This window comes from Mastacembelus armatus, chromosome 9 (assembly GCF_900324485.2).
Source record: "Mastacembelus armatus chromosome 9, fMasArm1.2, whole genome shotgun sequence".
In the NCBI taxonomy this organism is placed as follows: domain Eukaryota; kingdom Metazoa; phylum Chordata; class Actinopteri; order Synbranchiformes; family Mastacembelidae; genus Mastacembelus; species Mastacembelus armatus.
The window spans coordinates 19,058,656-19,080,066 of NC_046641.1; the positions used below are offsets into that span (position 1 = coordinate 19,058,656).

General features: G+C 38.3%; 1 protein-coding gene across 3 annotated transcripts in view; it reads left to right on the plus strand.

The window, feature by feature from the left end:
* The window catches only part of ksr2 (kinase suppressor of ras 2), a 71,833-nt gene that overhangs the window by 36,100 nt on the left and 14,322 nt on the right, over window positions 1-21,411 (plus strand). For 2 of the 3 annotated variants that reach the window (XM_026321920.1, XM_026321922.1), the window contains 9 exons: window positions 36-208; window positions 11,176-11,245; window positions 12,421-12,504; window positions 12,805-12,890; window positions 13,956-13,976; window positions 14,265-14,374; window positions 16,861-17,029; window positions 17,855-17,896; window positions 20,289-20,358. In XM_026321920.1, coding sequence (XP_026177705.1) covers window positions 36-208; window positions 11,176-11,245; window positions 12,421-12,504; window positions 12,805-12,890; window positions 13,956-13,976; window positions 14,265-14,374; window positions 16,861-17,029; window positions 17,855-17,896; window positions 20,289-20,358 — 825 coding nt within the window. The remainder of the gene's footprint in view (window positions 1-35; window positions 209-11,175; window positions 11,246-12,420; window positions 12,505-12,804; window positions 12,891-13,955; window positions 13,977-14,264; window positions 14,375-16,860; window positions 17,030-17,854; window positions 17,897-20,288; window positions 20,359-21,411) is intronic. The other variant, XM_026321921.1, reaches the window with a different exon arrangement.

Genomic DNA, 21,411 nt, shown 5'->3' on the forward strand with positions numbered 1-21,411 from the left:
TTGATCATGATGTTTTCTTATCTTGTTTTAATTAGAGCCAAGAAGAAGACAAAGCCCTTGAACCTTAAGATCCACAGCAGTGTGGGCAGCTGTGAGAATCTGCCCACGCAGCGCTCGCCCCTCCTCAATGAACGATCTCTTCGGTCCTTCTTCTTCCCCTCCTTCATCCCCTCCACGCCTCCTGTCCATGCCGAAACACCCTCTGCAAGTAAGTGAACTCTTCTTCTCCTTTTTCAGTTCACACTGAAGCACTTATGAAATGAGATGTTTTGTCTTTATTTTTCATATCCTTCTGACATATTTTTATTTAGCTCTTTAGCTCATCAAAGTATACTCTGGGGTTGAAATGTGACCTCAGGTCGAGAAATCATTTTGATTTCTAACCCCAACACAGTCTATTAAATGAATGAAGACAAAACAGCTGGGCTCTGTGGATTGCACCTTATTTTTCTTACCCTTGTCCTAATTTCAGCTTTGCAACAGTTGTCTCACATGGCTTCCACTTTGTAGCATCAGTTTGCATTGATGTCTGGGCACTTAACTTCTCCACATTAATAAAATGAGTTCTAACATGTCCATCATTACTCTAACCCTCATAGTTGTTTTTGTTAAAAATACACATAAGGACAGCTCTGTTGGGAAATGCAGCAACTGCACAATCAGGCCGTATCATAATGGTGGGAGGCGGTGTGTCGCTACACATTGTCAGACTTATTGCCTGATGCATTATGGACACGCTGCGGAAGCCATTAGGCTCAGGAGGAGATGGGGAAAGGCAGAGATGTAGAAAGTAATTGAGGTTGTGTCAAAAAAAGGAGTGATGAATGGTTGTCATTTAGTGTTGTGAATAGTTGTAGACCTTGACTAACTACTATGTAGGGCACAGCAGTGCATATTTGTTGGCAGAGGCATGACATGGAATAATCACACACCATATGCATGAGGGGACAGAGAAATAAGGATGTGCTTGATTGAAAAAAATACAGCTCTTGAGATGAAAAAGCATCCCTGCAAATGTAACTTCACTAGAACAGTTGAACACATGCCGGAGAAGCAGCACGAATACAGTAGCCTTTTAGTAGTAAATAATAGTTTATCAACAGTTAATAAATCAGTTAGTAATACTTTATAGAGCATTGATAGCCAAAAAAAAGATGCGTCAAAACGCGCCGGCGCGTGCGTCGACCCCAGAGGGTTAACATAACCCAGTTTGAGGGAAGGACTGCTCAAAAAGACAATTTGACCTCTGAGCTTCTAAAATAATGCTGCTAAAATAAACCAAAGTCATATTGGCAATTTATGATTTAAAGGATTGTTATCCTCTGCTTTATTATTAGTAACAACCAATGAGTATCTAGCTTTTTCTGTTGAGCTAATAAAGTGACAAACCTGTGCCTTATCATAAATAACTTGTTAACATTTACAGCGGCCCCCTCTACAGTTTATTATAAACTGGGATACTCAGTACGCTTTCAGTTCCTTATTAATGATCCAAAAGCCAGAGTGTGTTTTTCACAATCTCACAACACAAAACATGTTCCAATTAATAGCTTATAACTGGTATTTAAAAAGTTTGTAAATTATTTATTTTTGTAAATGTTGTAATCTTATTAATGACAACTTATAAAATCAAATTGTCGGTTTTGCGTGAATGTGCAGAAATTTCTCCATATATCCCAGGTTAATTTTCACTTTCTTAAATATTTTATGCATTTGAAATATGAAAATGCAATTGAATGCAAAAATATGGATGCAGTGCTGCTTAAAAGGTGTAAGAAATATAGAGACTAAGTGGAGGATTTAAAACACTGTTCATACAAAATTTATCTGGATTTTATTTAAAGCAACTACTTTATACTGCATATGTAGGCATTGGAATCTACTACTTTTTAAGGTAACAATGTTGGAAATGTTTATATTTGGACATTTGATAAAAAAAGCATTTCACTTAACAACTAATTGGTAGTGCTGAAAACAGGAATTTCTGTTTTTTTTGTGGAACTGCAGGCTAATCAGAGCAGTTTATTACCCTTTATCACAGAGATATAGATAGACACTTAAGTATCTAAATCTAAATGTTGAATAAAGACATGATATTTGGTCACAAAGCTGTAAATAATGATCACAAGCCCACAGTCATTCACAATCAAGCCATGTCCCATGTCTTTGCCTGTGTGTGTGGGAGGGCATACTGACAACCCACTGAGCTGGAGCGTCCGAGTTAACAGCATCTGCCTCAGGCTGGAGCCGAGATAGTACTTCTTACGTAGATGGAGAGTTTTTTGGAGTTTGAAAAAGTACATGTTGCTTTTTTTATCCTGCTGTACTAGAAAGCTTTATTAGACACGGTGGGTATCACAGCTTGGTTTGGAAACCTGCCTGTATACCTAAAGTCCAAGATAAGCCGTCTGCTGTGGACATCTCTGAATTTCTGAGCAGTCGTACATCTTCACTTGCTCCTTCAGGCCTTATGGGAGGAGTCAGTGGGAACACTTGTGCTGCAGTATGAACAGGTTAGGTTTAGACTGCTACAGAAACTTTGTGCTGGTTTTGATTCCAGGTGACATGTAATATTGTGTGCATATTGTCTTATCTGCATTTTGGATGTAGCCCTGCACAATAACAAATCTGCTTGTGTCTGTGAGACTGTGTTGTTACCTCAGGGCAAATCCATGTGTCTTTCCTCTTTAACTTTGCTGCACTTTTTGAAGTTTTTTTTTTTTTTTTTTTGCCTATAATCTATCCACCCACAGTCCACTTTTACAGGCACATATATTTATTTTTACATGTTTCCTTTGCATCATTGAAACTAATGCATTAATACAGCATTTTTAAAATGAGAGAGAAAGATGAAAATATGTGGTATGTGCTTAACAAAATTAGTATGTTAGTAATGTAACATTAGAAGATATGATGTTCATTGTGCTAACTTCTAAATAGCTGAAAATGAAATGTATTTTTGTTTTTCTGTGGAGCTCCTCAGTTGCCCTGAGGGTCACTGGTTCTTATTTTTAGGAATAGCATGCGAGTTTATTTGTGGTAGGTGTGTGTGTCCACCCGGTCGACCAGGCTAAACATCCGTCCTGCTTCTATGTTTGGGATTATAGTATCACTGCCATCTCATACGTCAGGACGCTCCAGACAACAGCTACAAGACTCTGTAGTCATCTGAATCGCCACACACAGAGAACGCACAACACAAGGCAAAGCTGACCTAACGATGTCTGCTCAGGATGAGTCAGTATCCAGCTGACATCATCAGTGACAGATGCAGTGTACAGTACATGCTATGTACTTTTTTTTTAATTCAATTATGTGAATTTTTGTTGGCACTATATAGTGTGTAAAATAGAGTGCATTTCAAAAACAGCAGCTGACTCTCCTGTTTCAGAGCAGCCATTGTATGTTATTGTAGGAGGAAAGGCACAGGTAAAATCAGTTTTGTTAGCAGTGGATCAGTTTCAGTATGTGTCACAGGAAGTCATGTAAGTGAGCCTGCATTCACAATACCAGGACCCTAGAACTCTTCATCATTTATGTCTTTAATAGACATTTTCACAGCAGGCATTTTGAGTTGTCATAGAAGGAAATGTTAACATTAATAAAAGTTTCTTTAAGTGTCCCATTCAACAATGTCCATCAGCCAGCATGCACAATATCACGACAGTGAAAATGGCTCATATAAATGGAATGCAGCCATTGTGAATGTTATCAATTACACATGTCCTTTTTCTGCTATGACATGTCAAAATGTCTGCTGTGAAGAGGTCTATTACAGCTGTGCTTTTATGGCATGCCAAAATGTCTGCTCTGAAAAAGGTCTATTAGTACATGAAGTCCTGTGACCTCACATAGTCACCAGCATGGCTCTGATCAGCCAAGAAACACCTCTGAGTGTCTGCAGGTCCTTTAAGGTTTGCTTCTTTATCTTTAGCCTGCATTTACTCTGAGTTTAATGCTCAGAGGGATTCTAATGTGAGAACACTGAAATTGGAAGCAAGCAAGGACCATCCTCATAGTTTTAGGAAACTTAAGTAATAAATATTTAGTTATCATTGTTTTTGTTTTTTCTCCCAGTCTTATAAGTCATTGTCTGTTTGGTGTAAAAAGTTATGGTGTCCATAGAGGGACATTTGTTATGGACAGCTCACCTCTAGTGCCTCAGGCTGTTTGAGCTCCCAGAGCTGGAACGAGGAGCCGCCCCAGCCTGTGATGATGCCTTGTGTACAGTTGCAGGTCCAGTACCAGCACTGAAACACACACCTGCAGCAAAGCTGATGTGTGTGTGAGATAGAGAGGGAGGGAGATAGAGTGTGGGAGTCTGTGAGTGTGTGCTTGTGGATATAAATGGCTTAAATGTTCTTCATGCGCTTTGTGCACAACTCTCTGTTAATTTCTACACGTGTTCCAATGATGTCACCCACTCTCCCTAACCTCGCATAGAAGCTTTGCAGTTGCGTCACAGATATCCTAGCAACCGCATGTGGCACCACAATTGAGGTCCCTTTGAGAATTGGCAAATAAATCATTTCTGCAAATAAGAGCTAAATTTAAAACAGGGTGAGGAAGAAGAGCTACCTGAGATAAATACTTGGGTTGGGTTCATTTAGTATTTCAGTAAACACATAAAGTTTCATGTGAAAGGTTATCATTTCGCCATTGTTTCACATAGGTATGAGGAGATTTATGTTGACTCGTGTTTGAGAAACAAATTTATTTTTCTTTTGTATTTTTGGCCCGTAGGCACAATAGACAAGAAATCTTTTCTTTTTGTATTGGCTGCTCTAAAAACTCTAAAAAGCTTTCTAGTGTACACCAAATATAACATTAACATAACATTTTGTTGTGTAACCAGTAAGTGCATCAAAGTGAACTTTTCTTCAATATAGTTTAAACCAAAAAATACTAAAAGGAAAGGATATATTTGCTTCAAAAATGCGATAGTCTTTTCTGTATTTTGTTTGTATGTTCTCTACATACTCTTCTTCGTCTTTTTTAATAAGATTGGATTGAATTTTATTTATTATTCCTGCTATCGCTATTCTTGGTCCAATCGTTGGTTCCTATAAGAAGTAGGACAGTATGTCGGAAGAGTCACTGTGACTATATCTACGCTGTGTTTATGCAAACAGGCTCCTGATCTCACAGTGTACTTTGAAAACTCTGCACTCAGAAACATTAAATCAGCCTTTAGTCTCTGTTGAACTTTTAAGCTATAACTTTAACACCACAGCTAATCAGAACAAACTGTTTTAATAGTCAACTATCCAGCAGGGTAGTGGAACAAACCAACAAATTTTAATAACATTCAACTAGATGCTAAAGCTGTTGTCAACAAGTTAGTGTAGAAATGTTCATTCTGTTTGGTCATGATGCATTAAATCCTACATGCATGTTTGAGTTTCCCATCTGTCAGCATCACTAAAGCATCCTTCTAGTCCACTTTAGGACCTTTATCTAAACGTTTTTTTTTTAATTTGTTGTGGGACAGAACAGCTTGTCGAAGATATAAAAGCATGAGACACAGCCCAGGAGTATTCACTTCCAAAGAGGCAGCAAATTTGTATATTTACTAAAGCAATTAGCTGTTCATCATCAGTGTCGCTCAAGAGCTCTGGACCTCTGATATAGCAGCCAGAGGGTTCATTACGTCACCTGGAAGCCCTCTGTAGTGTCAGATTGTCTGTCGGTCGGTTTACTCGTCTGCGTGCTCCAAGCCATTTGAGTTCTCCAACTGAGGAAATCTCTACCGAGCCATTAGGCCTCCAGGCATCATCTGTTCTCCTGTCCCTCCTCACTCTGTCTCACTGGCACACTTAAACCACCACTCTTAAAACACTCACTATCTGTAAGGCCATGTGAAGATACTTGCTTCATCCAAGGTAATTGCTATTTTTCCAGCGCTATGATTGCAATTTTCAGTTTATAACAGGGATTTGGGGTTTGTGAGTTACTTATAAACGTGTGTGTGTGTGTGTGTGTGTGTTCTTGCTTGTCAAAGATGACAGCACAATACTCCGCAAAAGGGCTGATCGGCGTGTGGCTGTTTCCATGGCAACTGTGAAACCTGGCTTTGTTTCTTGTTCATCTGAGGAGTTATTTTCCTTATGCAGGGATAGGATAAAACCCTTCAGTCTATTTCTACCCCTCTCTTAGTTTGTTTCTTGCTGCCACTCCAAGCGATGCTTGGTTCAGTTGTCTGCTTTCAACTTGCGGAAAGTCTCATTAAAACGCACGGATGAGGAACAATGAGGCTGTGGTGTGCATCGCTCATGTAACACTCGTGCTATAATGCAACATGTTGTGCAGCAAACGCCCACGTGTTTTTTACAGTCCCGTTCACTTCTTCTGCTGCTCTGCACAGCCCACTGTATACATACCACTGTCAGACTTTTTTTGTTAAACAGGCTTCAACTTCTCATTCAAGCTATGTGATCCTCTGTTGTTTTGTGCTGAATTTGTTTAGTATTCCCATCCCAAGCTATTTATTATTTCCTGATGATACTGTGTCAGTTATGCTGTTTTATCGCTGCACTCTGCCCATTGGGCTCTAGGACCTTTATGATTTCAATAATGATGAGAAATGACTTGGTGACAGCACCAGCAATGAGAATAATTCGAATTTGTGTGTTTTCCTGTTTTTCTTGTCTGTTACTGTATCTTGTGTTTTTGGTTTGTCACATGCTCCACTGTTTTCTCTTTCACCTGTACGAAAAATGTCTGCTCCATGGGGAATTAGTGTTCAGTCAGTCACTTGGAGAGGCATCTCAGTCTAACATCAAATAAGCTATATTAAGCTCTAACTAGGCTCCTGACTCAAGTAGTCACTTTGGCTCTTCACAGATACACCCACCCACCCCCCTTTGTTTAACCTCTACACAGACAGAAAGACATTTTCCATCATCTTTTGGTGTAGTTACTCTTCTCTTCTTAACCCACACAAATAGACGCTCAACCCCATGGCCTGGTGTGTGTTATGTGACCGGCCAGTGGAGGAGGGAGGCCTCGGCTTAATTAGGCTGAGGCCAGTCATAGAAGATGGAGGAGGACACTGTTGTCTGGCGCCTTGGGGTTTCTCAGCTGCTGCAAGCTCATCTGTCACACACACATATACAAACACATGCGCACGTTCATATGTGCACGTAGAATCTACCTGCCCTAGTTTGTCTCAGTGTATTGATTTTTCATGTCCTGAAGTTTCCATGGTTTTGCCTTGTTAATATGACTGCATACAAGATGTATTGTAGTACTTTTACAAGTTTGTGTACATAGAGTACATGTGCTCTTTTTGGCCTTTATTTACACTCCACTTTTGTTCTCTGTCCTGAGAGGTCAAAGGGCTGTGGTGGTACCACTGGAGAGGTTGGTTTTGAGGTTTTAACAACTTTACTTTCTGTTTTTTCACTGAAAGTTATTTTTGTCATTATCTGGCTTGTAAATGAGATCTAACCTGACCTCTCACTTAACCTCCATAGGCAGTTCTTGACACAAAAACACATTTTAAGGTGGCTTATGCTTTTTTCCCTATGGCTGGCACGTGTGTGTGAGGATGCGTGTGTGTGAGTATGTGCTCTTGAGTACATGCTGACATCTTTGAGCAACGGTAGGATCATCAAAGATTGTTGTGGAAGACAGACAAAAGAATCATTGTCACTGATGACAGACAGTGCACACACACAATGATAAACAGGCCTGACCACGCCACTGACAAGTCCAATCATCTGCCAGTCGGCACCAAGGCAAATGAGAAGAAGATGATGTCAGTTCCCCCTCTCTATTGAGTTATCAAGTTGATTGAGTGTAATTGAGCGATGCATCGGAGTGCAGGGAGAAGACACTAAGCCTCCTGAGGGACTGGAGGAGGAGGAGGAGGAGGAGGAGGAGAGGAAGGGTGTTTCAGGAACCAGGAAATGCTATACAGTACTGGACCCATGAGATTAGTATTGTCAATGACTGACGGTCACTGTGTGCCTGGTAATCAATTAATAAGATTGAATGAGCCCATCGCAAAGATTTATCTTTCTTATCTGCAGATACTGAAGTGACAGTATCTGCATCAGTCATCTTTGGTCCTGTATGAGTCTTTAAAAAGAGGCAGACATAAAATAAGTGCAAATCATAAAAGTACATATAGTCAGAAGCTTGTGTCATCTAGGCTTTGTGTCCTGAAGGAAAGTTTTTTAATGAACAAAGTGGAATTCATTTGCACAAGAAAACAAAACAGATCATAATCAATGGAGCAATGTTGTCAGCAGCAAGAGGCCAATAAAACTGTGATGTAGAATTGCATCACACCTGCTAGAAGCAGTTTCACTGGGTTGGAGCTTTGTAAAAGAAGGAACATTGGTTTAAGTCAGTGACAACATTGGTCATAGTATATAGTAGTTAGCAATAGAGGTTTTCACTCAGTCCTAAGTAAAAAAATATGCTTAATTTGTTAGGGTAGTGTCTTCTTTAACTTAGGTCTCAGATTTGTGTGTCAGTATGTTTAATACTGTTTGTTTGATCTGAATGGATCCAAACAAACTTAGTATCTTTCTAAAATCTAATCACATGGTTTGTTATAACTGGGAGCAGGAAAACCTGACAATATAAAAAACAGCTGTTAAATTGGTTAGAAAAGAATATTTTGTTGTTGGTAACATTATTTGTGTAGATTAGTCTTTAAAACATATAATTTTATTTTGAATTACTTTCTAAGACTTTACAGTATGTTCTTTCTTGATTATTTTTGCTGTTTTCCCATCATGCTGCAGCTGCTCCAGGTTTATTCATTCATGTCAGTTTTGACTTGGTTTTTCACTGTTCTGTTTAGGATCTCTTGTTCATGTCAGTGCCTCAATAAAAACTACATTACCTATCCAAGCTAAATTGCCTCGGAACCAAAGATGTTGAACCGTGGTTCAGAGCTGTGGTTCTGTGAAAAATAAAATGCCAGATTGAAGCTGCTAAGAAATATTTTATTTGGATGTAGCTGCTCTTTAATCTACATATCTACATATCATCAGTAGTTATTTACTGTAGGCAATCCAAACAAAGAAATAAACCCTCAGATTCACGCCAGTCAATCCCAGTCTGCATGTGTTTGGACTGTAGGCAGGAAGGCGGAGTAGTGAAAAGAGGATTCAAACCTGGAACCTTGTTGCTGTGAGGTGACAGTGCTAACCACCACACAGTAATGCTGCCCCGTCATGACCATAAACTCATTAAATGAGAAACCACCACTAACATTACCATGTTTTGATCATGATTAGAGCTTCTTTGCTAGATTTTAGATTTACCACTTAGCCTTTGATACTTTGGCTCTACCCAAGTAGGTTAAAATCTGCAAAACTATTTCTGCCATTTTCATTAGAATGCTACAGTCTACAACTTTTCAAGCAAAATACAATGATGATACCATACAAAGCATGTGGATATTTAAAAGGAAAAAGACACCATCAAATCCATAGACAATTTGTTCTTTTGCATAATATTGCAGGATTTCAGGCATAAACCAGCTCAGATCTCTTTCTCTTCTCAGCCTAATTGAAGTGATCCTCATATGAAGATATATTTCAGTGCACATTTCAGCCCAGAGATCCGTTTTCAAGGCATTAGGAATTTGATGCATTGAGGAAAGAACTTATCAGAATTGTTTTTGTGCTTATTCTTTATCCTCATAATTCCCTCATTTATTTTTCATCTCCGCCACCCCATCCCCCACACAAAATCTGAAGTCCTCTCTGCTCTCATCGTCCTGGCATTCATTTCCAGCTTAAAAGTATCAAAATACTCATGAATAACTTTGCATAACTGTCATTTGAAAATGACTCAATTATTACATATTCGACTCTTGAGACTCTTCAGCACTCTCACATGTAAATCTTTTTGTCTTTAGTATATTTTGTTAATTCAAAGTTGCACATACGTTTGCTGAGCTGTTTTTTACGTACATGCCTTCCAATCAAAACTAGGAGTGACAAGAAGATGCAAAGGATGAGAGATAGTACATGAGAGAGAGTTTATTCATACTATATTTTTTTAAAGCACTGATCTATTCTTTAATAGACATACCGACCCCTTGCTGTTAGAACTTCACTAATTTTACTTAGGAAATACTATTGTTGTAAACTAAAATGTGTGAAATAAAGCTTTATAAAGGTCCAAAGGGAGCTGAGTGACGATAATAAACTGCCTTGTATTAGTCACTGGTGTTACTGTCAGCTTTGACAGAAGACTGCAAGTTTGAATGGAAAAGCATCTGGAAGTCTAAAGCTATAAATCAGTGAGTGCATCAAACCACTGTAGCTCATTCCTTACTTTGTCAGTATTTTTTAGCATAGCTCTTTTATTAAATTATTGGCAGCTAGCACATTATAAGAGTGCACTATCATCCCCATGCATATCCACCACATCCACCACAGCGATGTGTAGGCTGCCATTCTTACCTGGTATTAAAAGGTGGTGCATAAATGTAAATGGTCTGCTCAGTCACTAATGGACCAAGAGAAAGGTTTTGTTATGAAAACCTTTTGAAGCAGGAACTCCTCAAAATGAAATACAGGTAGCACAAAAGTAGCTTTATCATAAGTGCTAAACATGCAAACAATTCAAACAGAATGTACTAAAAAGAGCTGACTCCAATTGTATGTTACCTCACATAGTGTGTTTTGCTGACTGATGAAAATGCTTTTAGAGGGTTGGCTGTCTTTATAAGGCACTTCCCTAAACTTTGTTATGGTAATTGTTAAGCATTCATAGCTATTAGGAAAGGTACTCTTGGTATAATACAGAACAAGTTCACATCTTGTCTTGAAGCATGAGACTGGAAATGTCTTTTTTAAGATTTAAAGCATGCTTATGCTTATGCTTAGTAAACGTAACCATCTACCTACATTACTATTTACCTACCCATCTATCTTAGTCAATTAGGACATCTCGTTTACAGTGATGAGCTGACAGTGAGTCATGACTTACGTCAGTCAGGATATGCAAACAGCTGATTAAGTCTGACACCTAAATGTCAATTTGTTGCTACCAAATCAGTTCATTCTTCAAAATGCCATATATGCTAAATGAACATTTAATGCAAGACATTTAGTCAATTCTGAAAGACATCCTGTCGGTATTACCATTTTATTGAAATATGAGACACATAATGACCTGCCCTTTCTCCTATGTCCATTTCTGCAGACACTCTTTCAGTGCCTCGCTGGTCCCCACAGATTCCCCGAAGAGATCTGGGAAACTCAATAAAACACAGGTATGCCAGAAAGAAAGTGTCTGGATGTGTTTGCATACATGTGCATACTCCTATACATCTGAGGTACAATTCCAGTCTTGGTCTCAAAATGCTACTGACCTGAAAATGAAATCCTACCGTATTAGTTGTGGGATCTTAGCAGCCTATAGAACGTGGGTGTTTTGCCTGCTGAAAGTCAGTAAATGAAAACAGAAGCTGTAAGCCTCATCATATAAAACCAAACTGAGCACAAATGTCATTTATAGAACTGTTATTAGTTGATTAAAGGCTGGTTTGAAGAGAAATTTCATTATTCTATTCAACAGTCCCTATGATGTGTCATTTTGCGACATTTACCCTTGATCTCATCGTTATCCTCTTAAGTGCATTTGTGTAGCTGGAACACAATGCACCAGTTTGGCTTTAGGGCCTCCTCTGTGCGGTAAGAACATTTCTATATGCAGAATCTGCCCTTTTGTGTCATTTCAACATTCATATATGACATGAGAGTCCACTGAAAATCTGTCAGAGGTTGGATGGACCTGTGCCTCAGTTGAGGCAAAGGAGGGGCCTAATAAATAGATTTGGATTCTGTCAAACTACATTAGTCACCTGCCATTAGCCAGCCAGCCGCACTGCTGGCACGAAGCCGTCACATCAGTGAATACAGCCAACAGTCACATACGTGCTTAAACCACTCAGTCAGTATGTGCAGAGAATTTGTTATTGCTGCGGAGCACATTGTGGATTTGTTTGTCTCAAAAGTGACTATGTTGGCCTTAAGAGCGACGCAGACCTACTATTTCCATCACTCGCTTTGATTGTTGTGTTGATATAAAGCCCCATGGCCTCTGTCTTGCACTGCAAAACAATTGCGCTAGAATGTTCATTCACACAGTGTTACTGAAAAATAACAATAAAATGGGCCCAAATTAAATCAGCAGGTGAGATTGGAAAGATAAACAGTTTTACAATAGCAGCTTCTTCAGGCTTCTATTACACTCATGAAAAGGTTTCGCAAGAGATGTAAGGCCGCTTTTGCAAAAGGTGTCCATTAGAAAGACAAAATGCTAGGAACAGCTAAAGGTCAGAAACACAGTAATCCACAGCTCTAACATGTAGACATGCAACAGGTGAAAATGATGGCCTGACTTTTATAAATGTCCTTATTTTACTTGCTCTTTTTTTGCCTGCAGGTTTTCCACAAAGTATTGGATGTCTCAGACATGCATAGTATGTGGGAAGGGAATGTTGTTTGGACTGAAATGTAAAAACTGCAAGTAGGTATCAAGTATACGTTTTTGTGTCTGATAACACATAATTATTAATGCTATAGCTTATAATAGCTTATTTTTTTGTGCATTTCTTTTTGATTGTTTTTGAGGTAACGCACATTTATTAACTTTTTTGTTTTTAACTCACTTGAATAAATTTATAATTATCATCTCTTGTATGTATTTCTAGATGTCAATGATCTCACTTTGCATACCTGCAGGTTTCATTGCTGTGTATATAAACAAAATAATAATTACAGCCAGACAAATATTAATTTTATTCCCTGTTCTTTTGTGTGCTTGTAGGCTGAAGTGCCACAACAAATGCACCAAAGAAGCCCCACCTTGCCATTTACTGATAATACAGCGAGGCGGACGAGAATCACTCAAAGGTATTTTTTTAATGTAACATTTTCTTTCTCTTTAAAGTCAGATACTTGTACATATATATTTTCATCAGTGTGCTCTTGGTTATTTAGCATTTTGGGGATCAGATTGTTATATATCTATTTAATATTGATGTCATATTGAATAGTTTAGAAATCAGTGTGTTCAGTTTAAAGACTCTTGTCATAACCTTTTGTCATAAGGTTGACCACTAGTTTGTTTGCGCATGTCTTTCCTATTTCCCAGTGTGTGTGGCGATGAAGTGTGTGTAGTAGCTCAGCCTCTGACTGATTTCAGAACTCACCAGAAACCCTTGAAAGAGGAATCATCTTCAGAAACTTCAGTTACCAACATTAGTGCTTTCACAATTTGGCAAACATGTTTAGGTGCTAATTTTACTGCCAAGTAATGTAATTATTATTTTAATGAAGATTATGAGTAAATTATTACAACTTGGCCAACAGTGGTTATTTCTATAACTCTCCTAAATTGAAGGCCATAACTGCAACAAAGAGATAAATGTTCAGGAACTGATGAAGAGTCTTCCATGTTGATGCACTTGTTTTGTTGAGCCATTCATTCATCTCCTCACTATACAGATTTTAACAATAAAGTGTAACTACAATATAGGTGACAATAGGCTGTTTGTATAGATGACCTATGGTGTCATTGTTAGGGGGGAGAACAGTCTCCACAATCGCTTAAACATGGGCTGTGTGGATATTTAAACAGTGGATAAGGAGCAGAAGTTGATTTTAAACCCACCCAGCTGTATTCTGCCCTGATTATGATTCATATATTTGAATGTGTCTGAATCCTTAGAGCTATTAAGTTTTTTTTTTTTTTTTTCCAGTTGAGCCCCCATTAAAAACATGAAAGAGCCTCTGCTGGTTTAAGCAGATAGAAGGCTATCTGCTGATTAATTAAGCCACTTAGGTTTGACAGATGTGACTGCGTCATGCACTGTTTGTACCGACAGACAGCACAGAAAAAATTCCCATTATCTGCTATCAGAATTGAGATTCTTTTGTCCTTTCTCTGCTTTTCTCCCTCTTTCTCCTCCAAATAAGATCACCAAGGAACGACTCAAGGTAACAAACACTAATTAGACTTCTTCTACCCTGCTTTAGCAAGAGAAAGTGACAGTTTTTAATGACATTGCTTGCTTAAGGAAAGTTTTTTTTATATAACAAAGTGCCTGCATGTGATAACAAATGGAGGGTGTTCAAGAAAGGGCAGTTTGTTCATTTTTCACATTAGAAGCACAGCGCGATAAAGACTTGGTTCTAATTTTCCTAAAGCTACTAGAGGAGTTTTGTTCAATTTTGGTTTCTTTAATTTATTTTTTGCATTTTTTTTTTTTTTTTTTTTATATATAGTAGCTCGTCTGGTACGGACAGAATCAGTGCCATGTGACATCAACAACCCACTCAGGTACACAGACCTGCACATCAGTCAGACGCTCCCCAAAACCAACAAAATCAATAAGGTAGGTGTAAAAAATAAACCCTCTATTACAATTTGTGTGTAACTTGTCCTAGTTATCATATTTCTTCCATTTTTGGGGGCTGGAAAATGGTTATGAGTCATCCAGACGTTCCTAAGGGATCATGAAACCGTACAAAAATATCTTCAGCAGTATTGATGTTTACACAGATGGATTTGTTTTCATACACAGAATATTTTGCAGCCAGCACATCTAACAATTTCTGCTCCGTTCCAGAGGAAAAAGTTTATCACAAGATTCACCACCTTGGTAACGCTGTGATGGAAACCCTGTGAGCCAACTCTGTGTGTTAAGAAAGAAAATATGTGTGATTTTTATACTTCAGTCATTTTGTGTATTATCAAATCATGTTGCACCTGTGGATTTGCTGAATTGGAGGTTTTACGAAATGTGGGTAATTTTTTTTTTGTTTTAAGCTCTTTGGCCCTCAGCACTTTTCTACTATTTTGTCTGAAAGTATCATAAAAACATCAAAATATAATGTTTCTAATGTTTTGTTGTGGAATTAGATATTTCCCCACTGAATTTATATGAACAGATAAATGAAGAGAGGATTAATGCACATTATGCCTGAAAGGGAAACAAAAAAACAGGATTGAACTTTAATACTGAAGGTTTGAACACAATGGTGTAGACCTTTTGAGGGGCCACAGGATGGTTTGGACAATTACAAATATGACACTAGATTCCCTGGAAGTACTAAAACTATGTAATGAACTTAAGCAATACAGGGACCAGCTTCCTGAGTGCTTCATAATGCTTAAAATGTAATTCAGTTCAGTGAAGTATGTTTTTATATAACTCACAACTCCAACTAAGTTGGAAGGAGCTCCAGGGAGTAATTAGTGTCTACAGAAAGGCCTGCATATGCATGCACGCCTAAATGCGCTTCCTAAAACTTATATCCTTGATCCAAAATTTAATATAAAACAATTTACCACCTGGGCATGTCAGCATAAAGAGGTTGTGTGGGAGCCTTTGAATATCTTCTGATATCTTTACCTTTGTGTCTTTCCTTATTTGTGAAGTTGACACAACAGCCACAACAGAAGCTGTGATTATATTCATATATCTCTGATACAAGATGATCATTTTAACCTGAAAGTAGACTGCTCTAATAATGAAAAATTATAAATGCTTGTGAACTAACTGCTGTATTCAAAATCTTTCTACACATTCATCACTGAAAGGTCTGATTGTGATTAGTTATTAATCACAGTCGCTCAGATCTTTTGGGTTGTAAAGGGTTTCTGCATGCTACAGGTAGAGAAAGACCACCAGGGATTGCCAGTGATGGTAAATATAATGACCTTATTATTAAAACTGTTTTTCTAGGTATTAAAGGTCATCTGTCACTGGTTTCACTCTGGACTGGTGCCATTCAGTGTCCTGACAGTTTCAGTAGACTGTTCAGATTGTAACAGTGCCTGTGTTACTTTTACTGGGCAATATACCCTAGAAGCCACATTTGTTTGGAGTGGGAAAACTGGTAATGCCTTCAGATTATATCACAACACAAAACTTATGTATGATGGCCTGAGGGAAGCTGTAGTTGGTCGTATACCGATTTTTACCTCAAACTGAATATACTTGAAATATTTCAAACCATTTTTCAAAGCATAAACTAAAATCTGTTGACTGGTTTCCCACCTTCCAGACAGCCATTGATTTCCTTTCACTTCACTGGGCTAGCAGAGACTTGAAACTTGCTTGAGGACGATAATCCATCAAATTGAAAAGTTTACTGTGTTTTGTCAGTTACATTATCTTCACATTACAGATAAGAGCTGGGACAGTTTTGAAACCTTGAACTGACGGTGCATTCATGGATGCGCTGACATCTGAAATTTAGTTTAGTGTTGGCTTCTGAATGGAAGAAAAATTTTACTTTTACTGTGGATTTAACTTCAGACTGTTATTAATAATGTGGTTTTCAGTAGAGTTGGTGCAATCAGGAGAGAACTATTGAAAAAAGTGATTATATACAGCATAAATTGGTACAAACACACTCCGGTTGATTAGATGCCATTATGAAATGATTATATTTAGCAGTTATTACAGCTGAAATTGGATGGAGACGGTGGTTGTGATGCAGGTCAGATAATGAGTTTAGTAACAAATAGGAAGTGGAGATGGGAAACACAACCCAAAGAACAACTGGTTCACTTTCTCACTCATCTCAGACCAGTTTAAGGTGGAACACTCAAAGTGAGCTGATTCAGAGAAATATGCACAAATATGATGCAATTTTAATTAATTAATTTTGATATTATACTGAGAATTAATGGAACCCAAGAGCTGCCTGAAAGGTAGAAAATCAATCTAGAAACTTGGTGGTATGATTCAGAAAGAGAGCAACAGTAAATTAGAGAGCAAACATTTAGGATTAACAGTCTAAAACATGCTAAATCACCAGTGTCTGAATTTTGGAAGCGCTTCTAACTTTTCTCTTTTTTGTCTTTCCTCAGGATCACATCCCAGTTCCCTACCAACCAGACTCTAGCAGTAATCCATCATCCACTACCTCCTCCACCCCGTCCTCTCCAGCACCTCCCCTGCCCAGCAGTGCCACACCCCCATCACCGCTGCATCCCTCCCCACAGTCAGCACGGCAACAGAAACAGTTCAACTTGACAGGTATTAGAAAACCAAATACACTTCAAATTTAAGTATTTGACTGGGTTTTCACAGGGGACACAATTAACCCTTAGACTTGACTGACATTTTAGAAGGATATTTGTATCTCTGATGTGTCTCTTGGATAAACACTCTAAAACAAGGTTAGAAATAAAAAAAAAACTAGCTTGTAAAGATAATTAAATAAAAGATAATAGTTTTCAGTATGAAAAGCAGCTCTAGAAAGGCAAATCTGTAGATATACAGGCAAACCAGATTAAAAGTCTGAAAACCTGCTGATGTTAAGCAAGTATAATGTTTACATGTTGACCCTCTTAGTTTAGCAGCAGCATGCTAACACCATTTGCACCAAGATCAGTCAAGCATTGCATATAGTCCTGGATAATCTGATGGTGGTGTTGGATGTAAAGTTGAGGAGTGTATTGTGGGGTGACATGAATATTTGTAAAATCCAGTGACATCCATCCAAAAATTGCTGAGATATTTCAGTCTGAACAAAACCAACAGAGAGATTCACACTGCTACTGTAAAAACTGTCATAAAACTGTCCTATAACATGATTAATACATGTACATGCAAATTTAAGGCAATCCTGAGCAGCCCAGCTTGTTCTGAAAATAGTAATGTATGGCATGACAGACTACAGCATGCAGTGACTCACTTAAAGCCCGAATATAAAGGGAGTGCAAACCAAGTATAAAACGCTAGAGTTCAAATAGTTAGTCCAGATAAAATCATATTAAGTAATACCTTTGTGACACCTTTGTAATAGCCACATAAGAACTTAAGACCAAACTTCAGCTCTGCTCTTCTGTCTTTCTGTAGCTTCCAGTTATTTCAAATACAAACAACAGTTCATCTTTCCAGGTAAGAACCTTATAATTGATCATTACCACTACCAATAATGCACTGCCACTAGACCAGGATGAGACAGGAGGAGGAGGAGGAGGGCTCATTTGATGTTGGTGCTGATTTTCATCTCCTCACCTTGGCCTGCTTTAAGAAGATTGGTCTCTACACCCACTCTTTGCTTGTCTCATTTGGGCCTCCTAATGATTTGTCAATGCCGAGGCTCTTTGCTTTTGCCCACATGGGTACCACACAGTCTTTGCTCATTTGGCAGGTTATTACAGCCGACACAACCTGGAGTGGTGTGAGGAAAAGAAAAAGGTGTAACTGAGATATGGGCAGGCAGGTTTTTGGAAAATCATAAATACAGTGCAGCGGTACCCAGCGGTACAGTGCAGGCTCTGATTTTTAGCCACACATACTGTCGTCTGTTTTTCAGCTAAATTAAATCAGCTACCTTTATGACCTGCATAACAACACGGCCAAACACTATCACTTACTAGTCCCATCGTTTTAAAACCATTAGGCTCTAAATGAAACTGATGCTACAATCATGTCATATTAAATTAACTGTGTAATGCTGGTTCATGTTTAGAAGGAATAGAATAGAATAGAAAAGAAACATATAAATAAACCTCCCATCCAGGGACAATCACAGCATAATTTAGAATTTATGAATTTATTGTATTTATTATCCTTACACAAATACTCATTTTTAGTTGAGGCTTGAGCATATACCAGCGTACATTTCTGATAGAAAGCGTGAATAGCAGAAGTTGTCAGTTTGCTACATGGATCACAGACAGATGAAATGGCTCTTTTTCATACTATTGGACAATTTAGAGTCTCTGGATCCTCTTGGTTTGCTGGGCTTTGGAATAAATCCATGTAAACATCCATGTGGGCTCCACACACAAAACAAAACAGGTCCTCCTTGCTGCGAGGCAACGATGCCAGCTACTAATGCACCGTGCCACAAAGGGAGTGTTTTTTTTGTGGTTCCCACTTTGTGTCGCAAATTGTCAGAGTGTGCCAACACAGACGGCAAGCGTGGCAGTGAATCCTGTGATGTCTTTGAGAGGTAGATCCAACACAGCATCTCACCGTACGTGTTGAACAGGAGTGCCTCCAAAGAGTAGCAGGGAGAATTCAACCTTCTTTCTCATTCTCCAATAATATGACAAGCTGTACAGTATACTGAACGTTCTCGTATTGTGATCAAATTAAATGTGCTTTGCCTCTTCCAAAGGAATATGTGATAAAATGATATCACTTGCTGTATATTAGCACATTTTAGGTTACCCCCACGCCGAAGAGCATCTTTTTCCTGCTAATTTTAGTAAGGAAGAAATAGGGCTATTAAATATAGTTGTGATCATTTTCATTGTACTGTAAACATTTTCTTTGTTGTTGTCAAACTAGGTGTTGCCTAATACACACCATGTGCACATGAACACTTTTGAAAGGGTTGAATCCCTGCACACTCTCAGCAGTGCTTTTCCAAAATGCATCATTTCAGTCATGGACCTTCATCAGGCATTAAACATACAGTATATTCTCAATACATTATTATATGGTGAATCTGATGCCTGACAAATGTCCATAAACAAACTGTGCCATTTTCAAATAACTGCTGACAGTGTGGGGTAATTTGTTACGTTCCCTTGCTGCTCTGAAACTGGCAGTTGGTTTGATAAAGTATATGAATTAACAAGGTTTTCTGACATTTAGTAAATCAGAAGGACTACCATTATCTGAAATCCTGCAACACCAGAACACTCCCAGGACAAATGCAAAAAACATTAGGAGAAAATATTTCTAATTAAAATTTGTTAGAGTTAAATTTGTTCTTTATAAACATTTGAAAAGTGTGAACTAATAATCAGGATATGCAAAAATATGTTTCATGTAGATCACTAGTCCAGATGTGGTGGATGCCAAATGTGGACACCAAGAGGTCAATTAAATGTTTTTTTATTAAAGAAAGCATAGTTGAGAAATCATCCTCTCATGAAGGCTCCCAGACGCCCACCAAAAAAAAAAACCTTTGACATAGTCAGGTTCTGTCACACTTTATTCAGACATTATCTCTCTTTTTAATTTACTCTGTGAGCTGAGCAACAGTGGGAAGTTTGACCTTGTCTCATTATTAAATAGGAGACACTTCCCTGCCATAACTAGTTTTCTTTCATTGTGATAGAGCGCAACAAAGGCTGTGAGGTTTCAGTGGAGATGGTTTTGCTGTTACTGAAAAAGACTGCTGAGCTTCTCTTCGTCTTGCATCTGTAGCTGATATCTTTCTATTCTTTTTTTGAACAGATTTTAAAATATTGTGTTGTGTTAAAGTTTTTTGTCATGCAGTTTTCTTCTTCTTGGTTGGTTTGATATTTTGTGACTCCAATATCTCCAGATGTTGCTCCAGAGGCTCCTCCCAGCAAAGCACCACAGGTCATCCTGCACCCTGTCCTGTCTGAACCTGGGTGAGTAGAGTCTGTTACAGAAGTAATTCAATGAAACCACATTGCTGTATTTAAAGAAATTAACAAAGATCTTCTGATCGTCATCAGATCCACGTCTTCTCAGTTGTCTTCCTTTTGTATGCATACTTCCCCATCCATTCCACCCTCATCTCACTTTCTCCCCCTGGCCGTTGGTCAGAGGCCAAGTCAGACTTATTGGAGCACGGATATTTGGGTGAAAATTTCAATGCGAGGGCTGCATGACGAATATTCAGGGACTAATATTAGCACGGCCTTTAGTTCACGCTACACTTGGGATGCCAATTGGATTTCCACTAGCTCTTTGAAGGAAGCCAGTGGTCACAGGAAAACAACCAGAAGAACAGGAGGGGGAATGAGATGCCTTTCGACCCAGATTTTAATTAGATTAGGATCTATCACAAGAAACAGGGCAAGAGAACTTCCATCTATAAGCAGATGATCAATTGTGATGAAATATGGACCATTCCCAAGAGTTTGTAATGAAGTAATCAATAGCAAATAATGCCACTGTTCAATTTTGAAAATATCAGGACAGTCCTGGAAAGGGTCTATACTGAGGAAAGCAAATTGTGACGGTATGAGTTTTTAAATTACGGTATAAGAATCTGAAGAAAATGAAAGACTGCAAAGGACATACAAAAAACATAGTAAACTCCATTTGTGTTTGAGTGGTCTAACAGTTATTGGTATATAAATTACTACAATGTCATTATGATGTGACACATATTCATTTCTGTATGTTTAGAGTATCTTTAGCCATTTACTGCCAGATTTTTACACAAGGGGTAACACAGGCTGCAACTCCCATGAGCCAAATAGAGACTAGTAAGGTCTGTTCAGATGACCATGAAACACACTGATTTTGTTGTCAAGCCTTCATCAATTACAACCAAGTCTTTGAATATAATTTTGCCCTTTGCTAGCATGATAATCATGGTCTCAAAATGATGTCAAATGTTTCACTCAGCACAGCAGTTAATCAGATACTCATTTAGCTAGATACTGATTTAGATACCCATGCAAAGGCATGTT